Genomic DNA, 11,042 nt, shown 5'->3' on the forward strand with positions numbered 1-11,042 from the left:
ACATACATACATACATACATACATACATACATACATACATACATACATACATACATTCTGTGTTGCATTTGCCTATATGTCGTTAGTAAACCAAATTGCAGTATATGAGACTGTATACTACAATTTACAGTGATACGGCCAGTGTAGGAATACAGCTGGTACAAGATAAACAAACATGGCCGCCCGATACTTTCGGTATCAATAGGCCTATAGTAGTTCGTTAGCATTTAGCAATATAGGTCATCACAAAAAAATAAAGCAACTTGACAAATTATGACAATATAAATTTATTTTAAGATGTGTAGGTACCACAAAATTATTGTAAGCGCCATTCTAGATACGAAATTACCAAGTTTGTCAACGTCATCACACAGGGGATTGGTTTCGAGATTTTGAGTTATGCATAACATCAGTGAATAACCACAACACTAAAATTCAGCATTTCTAAAACCTTGTAAAAGTCAAGGGTATCAACAAGGTTTTAAAATGTGTATAAATACCTTTTTAAGTGTTGTGGTTTTTCAGTGATGTCATCCATTACTCAAAATCACGAAACCGAGCCCCTGTGAACGTCGTCTGCTAGCGATGCTAATCTGACCGATTAGACATGGAATCTATTTCAAACGAAATGTCCTTGGAATCGTTATCACCTAATGAAAGGACCACTTTAATTAAACGTTTCCGAGTATATATGCTTCTGAAAATAACGTAATATTCCAGTCGAAGAAACCAATCAAGTCCGTTCAGCGCCGCATCACTTCAAAATACATGTAATCTATCAATGCGCGAAAAATAGCTTTAATTTTAAACAAGCAGAAGATATGCAATCATTAACAATTTTTCAACATAAACACACTCATATGAAACAAATAATAAAGTTAAGTTTGTGTTCAAACCATTTTATGTGCGTGTGATTTTCAATGACACGAGGGACTATATTATTTCTTCTGGAAATGTCGGCTGTTCTGGGATTTGAACTTACTGACGTCTCTGATATGATAAGCCGGAAATTCAAACGTATTTTTGCTTCAGTTACTATACAAAACAAACTATATACATTCAATGCTTAAATACATACATACACATACATACATACATACATACATACATACATACAGACATACATACATACATACATACATACATACATGCATACATACATGCACACGTACGCACGCACGCACGTACGCACACACACATACTTCAGCGCTCGGCATATATACAAGTTCCCTCCACGATTTAACGATGAGTTGTTACTACTCGAATATAAATGTCCAACAGTTCCCTGTAGATCACATAGTCTTCCGTTATCTTACATATATATATCTATTACTCATGTATGTCATTCTTGCTTGTGTTTTGTCACTGATTAACGATGAATTAAGCATAACAAATTTTAGTAGTGTGACCTAGCCTGATGAAAAAGTCTTTATTTATATATGATGTTTTTTAAACGATTTATTACGAATTATTACTCGTTTTCAGCCGAACGCGATGAGTGGCGTTGAACGTATACAACATTAACAAACTGTAAGGATGTGGTATAAAGAGGACTGTCTACTCATAAGTCGGTCACCACAGTCACACATGGATCTTGCTCTCGTTAGTTGGTTTTCAAAAGTAATAAAAAGTCAGATTATATTGTTGTATATTAAAAATACCTACGGTAAATCTCATCGAAAAAGCAAAGTCGGTAAATGTCGAGTCTTTAATTTTAAAAACCGATCGGTATATCTCTTTTGTTAATTAGAAAATAAGCCTAATTGATAGAGATGAGTACGATAAGGAACCGTTACTCGTTTTGGGAGCCTCTCGATTCATGTACGTTATTGTAATGCTTATAGTGTGTGTGTCACTGCACCAATACTACCCATAGTATATCAACGTATTATGTACCACTCTATATTTAGTATATAGCTATGATTGTAAGTTCCTATACTCCTTTTTGCTACAAGACTACATATGCTTCTTTATGTTTTATACTGTGATATTGAATCATTATTCCATGCTAAAAATACCAGATTTATTTTTTCGGACATGTGTATTTAATTTAACTGAACATCAACAATGCTCGAAGCAATAGTATTGAATTGTTAATTGTGTTATGATCCGTGTGTCTTGTGTTTTGATTTTAACATTGTTTGTAGATACTTTGTAACCGCTCGATTAAAATGATATTTTGAATGACTTTAGATTGTTTGTTATCAATACAGTTGTGTCATGCTATTTATAATGTTGGGACACATTGTACACGTAAAACCTGTGAGTCGTTACTTCCTACGTTATTGTTCCCCAGTCCAAATCACACACCGCTTATTTCACTTTTATTGTAGCTGTGGTACAGTGGTGGATCATTCGGTGGAGCGTATCTGTCCACTTTCACTTTTATTGCAGTTGTGGTACAGCGGTGGATCATTCGGTGGAGCCCGTATTTCCACTTTCACTTTTATTGTAGCTGTGGTACAGTGGTGGATCATTCGGTGGAGCGTATCTTCCCACTTTCACTTTTATTGTAGCTGTGGTACAGCGGTGGATCAATCGGTGGAGCCCATCGTTGTCGTCCACCGTGCGCCGTGCTCCGCGCGCCGTCCGTAAACTTTCAGCATTTTCAACTTTTTCTCAAGTTCCAACTGTTGGATTGAGCTGAAACTTGCCTAAAATGATCCTGAGATGGTCCTGACAAAGTGTATTTTTCGGGTCGGTCCAAAATCCAAGATGGCCACCATTTAAAAAACACATTTTAAACTTCTTCTCCAGTTCCACTGGTGCCATTGAGCTCAATATTGGTGGGGTTGTTAAGGAAAGGAAGCCGAACAAAAGTTATTTTTTAGCCTCGACAAAACTTCAACATGACAGTCATGGTGGCCATTTTGTAACATGATTGCGCGATAATGGTTTTCCTAAACAACACCTATTTTAAACTTCTTCTCAAGTTTCACCAGTGGATTGAGCTAAAACTTGCCTGAAGTGATCCTGAGATGGTCCTGACCAAGTGTTGTTATTTTTCAGGTATGCTCGTTAATGCCAAGAGTAGATTTTAACAATTTCAGTATGAAACATCATTTAGAAATATCCATGTCTTATATAAATGAGGTAGGTTTTACCACTGTTGACAGCGGGACGGGGCCTTAAAAGGAGAAATCTATTCAGATTTAGGTTTAAATGCTTTCTGATACTTTACTAACAAATAGTTACCCACTGCTGACCAAAACTACCTTCATGGAAAACAAATTCTTAGAATATTTCATTCAAAGTTGAAAAGTGACCATTCTCCCGACAGTCTTTGTAGTTAGATGACCGTTTAGACCATTTTGGCCTCTTGTTATTCTACTTAGTGTGCCCTGTGGTGTTGTTGTCACTTCACGAGTTCTCGGTTTTAGGACCTGACACTACTTACATGTATTTTCGATTAAGATTTACATGGCGGGTGTCGTAGATAAGCAGAACACGCTTGTTATCCTTGTACTCTGTCAATGGCCAAACAGGTATTGTTTTTAATATAATATTAATATACAACATTTGATATAGCGCCCTATCTAGCTAACATAAGTCGCTCTAAAGCGCTTTACAGTACGTAGAAATACAATTTATACTATCAGCATATACATAAATCAATACAATTTTGAGGAAATCGCAGGCACCGCCTTATCAGGCGCTTACTTCTAGTCCTATGCCACCTGGTTTATATCTCCCTCTGTATTCATTCATATGTGCTGGAGATGTTATGTGTTCTGTTTGTTATGGGACCGTTCTTCCAGCGGAATCATTTATAGTGCCACCTCACTTGAATGCTACATCACAGATACCGTAACATCCACCCAATACCAATCTATGCTCCACCTGGGTTGTGGACATCCATGCGTACGAAGACCGAACCCCGGCAGCCTGCGTGGAAGTCCGGAGTATTAACCACTCGACCAACCCGCCCATTTTTGCTAAACTATTTTAATCACAATCAGACTGTAACACACTGAATACAATACGTCATAGCCTCATCTTACAATATTACATACTATAAACAATTGTTTCGTATAAACTAACATTTGTGTGCGAATTCTATTCAGGTATTCAATATGGAATATCAATCGTTAATACATTGAGTCAGCTTATATAAATGGTTTAGCCTGCGTGCGTTACGTGGTTAACAGCGTGTGTTCCAGAAGACAAATTCTGTATTGAGTATAGATCAATAAAAACCGATTTCAAACAGGTTATGTTGTGAGAGATGTTTCATCGACATAAGCCTTCATGTCAACAGACACACACACAGGTAGATGTATAGTGTGACAAGGTATCAGGGTTCAAAGTCTATGTAAACACAAAAGTTATCTTTGTTAGAGAGTAGACGGCAGAAAACAGTCAAACGAATGTGGTTAACAAGCGGGTTCACTGTGTATATGGATGTCTGTTATTTGAAGGCAAATATGACTTATTAAGGATAATATTAGGACACCAGCAACGTCAAAACAATTTATTGTAATGTGAAAAAATAACAACGTGTTTTAAGTTAATTACATAACTATTGTTTATTATCAAGTACAAAATATATTTAAACACCCAATTTCATTAAGGAAGGGAATACTGCGATGCCATATATTCATTACATATGGATTTTTTTCCCTCAGTTCTATTTAGGTCCTGATATGGATGTGTAACAGAATGTTAGATAGCATGTATTTTTCTATGTGGTAATCGTAGAAATTGCTGCCTGCTGATTTGGCCTTCTATTGTGGAATGTTACCCCGCCAGTTTCCTCCTGCTTACGGCACATCTTACGGCAAGCTGCACAACAGGTACCCACTAATAAGAGGCTTGCTACGATTCCAGATATAACTCCAGCAGTCCTAAACAATTACACACACAAAAAGAAACTAAGATTTCAAGTATTTAAATATCGGTTTTTTTAATAAACATCTGTCAAAAGATTTGAATTGTAGCTTAACTATTGTTATTGACCCAATCATCAATATGTTCACTTGGAAACTCTGTTTAACACAGACTTAATTGATTTTCTTCTCTTTCCAAATAAATGCTGAACATAAATAACTAATATTTGCATTGAAATGGTGTGGTCACACTTTATTTCAACGGTATAATCCAGTGTGTGACTGTAAATACAAATATAATATATGTTTTTTTTAAGATGTAATACATAATGTCTTTACTACTTATATATCATATATGTATATATCTTGGACAGATTCATTTCGAATTTCGCATCATATACTGACAACAACTTCGTTTTTATCTAAAGTAGGTATCTCAGATAATCCTCTATGTACTTTTTGTAATCCAGTTGAAGAAACTTTAGTGCACTTATTATGGGAATGCCATGAAGTTCAGTCTTTTTTGCAAAGTTTTGAATCTATCCTAGATGCATTGCTAATTCCTTTCCAATACAATAAAATCACTTTCATATTAGGATTGTTTACACAAACAGAACGGTTTAATAAGAGCGATAATGAAATACTTTTCATAATTAAGCAATACATTTACAGTTCTAGATGTAACAATAGAATGTTGAATAACAACTCTTTAATTCTAAAAATCAAGGACCATTACACAGTACAAAGTTATATTTCAACTGCTTAAAGGCGAATGCTATATGCAGAGATTGAATGCATACTGGGAAAAATGGATGCGGCTAATAGAGCTGGTCGACTAATTTTAAATACAAGTGTAGTTATTAAGATGTACGTACACACATATACACAAGTTTATTTTGAATATATGTTAATTATGAATTAATTCTATTGAAACTGCCAAGAACTCTGGCAATATATTTTGCTGGTTCTGGTAATAGATTTTTAAGTACTATATATGAGTATAGTTTGACATCCCTGTCTCTGGCGTCTGTCCCTAGAATTCATCAATATGATATTTTTGTAACAGAATATCTATGCCTATTCATTCCTTTTCTTTTTCCGTTCATCTCTCTTTTTTCTCTTTCCTTCCTTTTCGACAATATTATACACATATCAGATATAGCAATTACATGAGTGTTATCTTTTTAGTTGATAGAGTGTATGTGAGTGTGTGCGAGTGAAAGCGTATAGGAGTGGGTATATATATATCTGTTCGTGCTTTTTAATGAAGTGAAGTACATGATTTGGTTCTGAAATGAAATGTAACATGATGTGGATTATATTGTCCGACATAAAATGTGTATACATGTAATAATATATTAAAAAGAAAAAATGTTATGTTGATCTTCCTCATTATGAATGAGTTAATCATGATTGTTTAGTATGTTGATGTCAAATATTGAGTGTACCAATTAAAAAAATGATTTTCCAGTGTGGTTCAGTGGCTGTCTGTTGAGGTGTGTTACTGATGACAAGCATTGTATGGATGTTGACAATGATGATGATGATGATAATGATGATGATGATGATGATGATGATGATGATGCATAGTTTGAACGTTTATGATCAGGATGCTGATGAGATAGTGATGCTGATGATGATGTTGAGGATGATGATGGTTGTGAGGATGATGATGATAGTGGTTATGATGATGACGACAACAATCAGGATGGTGTTGCTGAGGATGATGATGATAATGATGAAGATGATTGTGAGGATGATTGTGATGACAACAACAATATGGATGATGTTGTTGAGGAGGAGGAGGATGATGATGATGATGATGATGATGATGATGATGATGATGATGATGATGATGATGATGATGATGATGATGATAATGATGAGGATGAGTGTGAGGATGATTGTGATGACGACAACAATCTGGATGAGGTTGATTCTGGTGATGATTGTGATGATGATGATGATGATGATGATGATGATGATGATGATGATGATGATGATTGTGAGGATGACGATTCTGATGAGGATGATGAGGAAGATAATAAAGGCGATGATAATGTTGACGATGATGATGACGACAACAATCATGTTGATGAGGATAATAATTTTGATTCTGATGATGAGTGAATTAAGTGTCAAAATGTGTGTTAGAGAGTGTGAAAATAAAAATACCCGTTTTGTATCTATATTAGGAAAACACGTTTGAAAAATAAATTGATAAGAAAAATTATATATCTTAAACAGATTCCATATGACCAGTATAATTGAGAATGACAACAAGTTTCCCGATGAACCCATCTATTGGCAGAAACAGTAGCAACATCTGTACTATGTCTTGTCATTTGTTTAATATATAATTATGTTATGATACTTACAGACCGCCACTGCTGGGGGAAGAGGAGGAGGAGGAGTAGTAGTAGTAGTAGTAGGTATAATACACTTTGTAGTAGTATGTGTAGTAGTACACTCCGGAGGACGAGGTGGACACAGCCGTCTTGTACTGTCGCCGACAGCAATACCTGACATCGGATGACCCACAGCACGCAGTGCTACAGTACATTGTGGTCCCCGTGGACGACCGACATCTAACGGCTTCAGTTGGTACAGTCAATCCTACGGTAATTCGATATCATGTATTCCTACTTAATATCGTTATCATAATTCCTTCATATTTTTGTTTTTCTTTTAAGCATTTTCAAACTCTAGTCCATTGCTGGCTTTTATAATATTGAAAAGCGGTAGAGCGGATTTTAAAATAAGACCTTTTTTCATAATGAACGTCAGTTTATCTGAATATTACGAATAATAAATAAAACAAATTGACTTACCAAAAATAGAAATACAGAAAATTACACAACCAAGAAAATGCTTCATCTTGAATATTTCGATTTCTCGTTGTAGAGGCGATATCGATAGTTAAATTAGAATGTGTATTGAACGTCGTTGTCATGTTGTAACCTAGCCAATAAATAACACACAACAAACATAAAATAATCGTTTGATCAGTACAATAAATCAACAGTGAATCAGCAGGTTGAAACAAACCTAGAGGACCACTTGATAGAATTACGAGCGGTGTGGCACGTGACGAAGCCAAACGCAATAAAATATTTGGGAACTGTTTTAATAGTTTTTGTGTTGAATGATTATCTTAGGCAAGAGCGTGCCATTGCATGACAAAAAGAATGTAAATTTAAGTTCAAATCAACAAAGACAATCTATATTGGAGGAAAAAATATTTATATCCCACTGAACTGTGTTTTGTATCACATAAACGCAATTCAATATATCATACGCATTCTGCAAAATAGCAAAGTGTCAATAAAACTTTAGTTTGATTTATCTTCCTGAATGTTTTGCTGTGTGATTATTTTAAGCATACGAAATTGTTTTTCCTGATTTCTTTAAGTCACGTTTACAATTTAGATGGTCTTTGATAGTAAATGATATTGCCGGAATGTCTTTTCGTTTTATTACTTTCATTATTCTCTTATCTCCAACGTTTTTGTTGCGAATTTTATGTTTTTCTGATAACCCATCCTACATCACATCCAACGGATACAGGCCTAAAAGTCCTCGTATATAAGAAAGGGCCATTCATCCACTGAATATACAGGATGCGTTTCCAAGAATACACATTTTGTAACATGTTTTCACAGATAGAGGGTTAGATGTTATACATGTTGACAGAAACAAAACTGTAGAAATAAGTTTCAGTTCTACAAAGGGGGGACTAAAAATATGGTTATTTCTTAGCGGATATGTTACATATATATTATCGTAAAGGTCTGGTTAAATGATGGCTTCTAATATTATAGGTTTTATAGAGACAACGAGTACAACTTAAGATATTACAGATATTAAAACAATTCACTCTAGAGGTTTATGTTCTATAACACACAGTTACAACTATAATCAACAATATTTTGTATCGCATGTAACAAATAAATATAGTATTATATGATACATGCAAAACACAATATAAAATGTATTCAATTACAGTTAAACAAAACATCTTTATATATGCAAAAATCACAAATATTGGAATATATTACATAAAACCTACAACAATATAGGGAGAATGTATCTGACCACTAAATCAAGATATGTGTATCATAGGAACAGTATTCTAAGTGTCAAACGTGACAGAACCCTTGCTTACGAATAGGACAAGTGTTTCTTGGAAGAAAGGTTAGAGATACTGTATGATGTTTGGGATGTGAAAGTGTATCAGATTGTTTGACAATATCACAGTTTTTAAGTTTTGTTAATTTCAAATGAAAAATCCATATCTTAGTTCTATAAATACAAAGACTTTTCTTCTTTCATATCTACCTATGCTTTTTCTATTTTTGGTTCAGCACATAAATTTATGTGTATTAATTAACTGTATGTTGAAGTACTTCTTTAATGTAATAACATTTCAAGGGAGATGGCTTGATATAAGATTTAAAATCTTGTTGCCAGATCCTATTAATATTCCTATTAATCTGTGTACATATTAAATGCGCTGTATGAAATAAATTTTGTTTAAGTCAAAGGTATATATTAGTCGTTTGAAATGGAATAGAGACTCCATATCTTCAAATAAATGATAAATAATGTATTGTTTTGACCGTGCCATTATTTGAACACTAATAATTGTGGTTATCAGGGTTACAGCAAATCAAAGAAATCCATCAGCATAGTCAACCTCCTTACACTTTGAAAAATGAACGTATCACAAACACAGTAGGCCAAAATTGAATAACACAGCATCATAACGCTTTTCCCTCCCTGTAGGACTCATCGCTAAGGACCAAAAAGTTGGAAATACAAATTGGTCTAAAACTCCTTTAGAACAGAATTCTAGGTGCGTTAAACCGCTTAATTAATAGAGTTCCAAAAATTAGAAAGGAGTATTCAAATTATACTGTAAGATTAATATCGTAGTTGTTATAGAGTAACACTGTTGTCTCTAGAACGAAAATTCTTAAACAACATTTCCTTCTAACTTCCTGATATTATAGATGAACATAGTATACGCTAAATATTGGTCCACCTGAATAAATAATAGCCAAAATGACTATGAGATAAAAGAAATACATCGATTCAATGTCACCATTTTTGTATCCAGAACTGCAGTAAATGCATGAAAGATTGACAACAAATTTGGCGATACCTTATTACAAGTTGTCAGTGTAAGCCAATTTATAGATACATTGCAACTGTTCATATTCAATTTTGTTTAGGTTCATTATACAGTTATTAGATGGTATCAATTCTTTCGTATGTATCATAATATGTTCAAATACCCATTTGAGCTGGTCCTTTATAAATGCCATCACAATTCTTTATATCTCCATGGTCCCAGTCCCACTGCAGTAAACACTGGAGTATCACATTTTAGTTATTCGTATACACAGTAACCTTCTCTTTATTTTGTTTTTTGATACTGAAACGCAAAATGGCCAGAGTACTTTCGTTGATCAGGAAACTCAGTTGGTCAGAGCGACGGTGGTCTAACTTAATGTTCACCACATAACATGGAATAGCTGAAAATGGTATCAGATGTAAAAGCATAAAAAAGGAAAGATTTAAGAATATTTCCGATTTGATATCCCTAAATTATAACGACTTTTTTTCTTCTTCAAAATTCGCTGACGTTAAATGAGTTGTTTTTTCCATGGAGTAAATGTAACATACACGTAAGTTAATCAAGTAGGTTAAGTAATAAACGAACCACCCGGGGTTAATCTATATCAAAAGTCGATAGTTACATTCAAACGTCTTACTTCTGGATTCGTACTGTCCTGTTGGCAATGCTGGTGTATTTGCTGTTTCTAAATAAATGAATCTGCAAACGTCATTGAATTATTCAACGACATATCAACAAATTGCTTTCTTATAAAAATGGTGTTATCGATTAGTCGACCCACACAGCGATTTATCCGTCAACTTCCTCAATGATAAGATCAAATACCTATTTCATGTATCTAGGTATTGAAACATCTCTGTCACTCTGTACACAACCCTTGATAGCTTCGTAGCTTTTTTCTCTTCACATTAAAATATCTTTATTTTTATATAGCACGGCCAGTTGAAGTAAGTTCATTGTAACAACATAACTGCTAATTAACGCGAAAATGAAAATTTCGTAGAATACGAGATACTTACATCATATATAGAGGATATTCAATGGTGTCTTCATTAATAACAAATATATTCACGAGT

At 34.3% G+C, this 11,042-nt stretch overlaps 1 protein-coding gene across 1 annotated transcript; it reads left to right on the top strand.

The window, feature by feature from the left end:
- Positions 1 to 4,734: 4,734 nt before the first annotated feature.
- Positions 4,735 to 7,243, top strand: LOC110441197 (trigger factor-like). Its single transcript, XM_021484303.1, has 4 exons — positions 4,735 to 4,793; positions 6,452 to 6,614; positions 6,837 to 6,952; positions 7,207 to 7,243. Exons 1-4 carry the CDS (start codon positions 4,735 to 4,737, stop codon positions 7,241 to 7,243), a joined length of 375 nt encoding a protein of 124 aa, XP_021339978.1.
- Positions 7,244 to 11,042: the final 3,799 nt, after the last annotated feature.

This window comes from Mizuhopecten yessoensis, unplaced genomic scaffold, assembly GCF_002113885.1.
Source record: "Mizuhopecten yessoensis strain PY_sf001 unplaced genomic scaffold, ASM211388v2 scaffold715697, whole genome shotgun sequence".
NCBI classification, from domain to species: domain Eukaryota; kingdom Metazoa; phylum Mollusca; class Bivalvia; order Pectinida; family Pectinidae; genus Mizuhopecten; species Mizuhopecten yessoensis.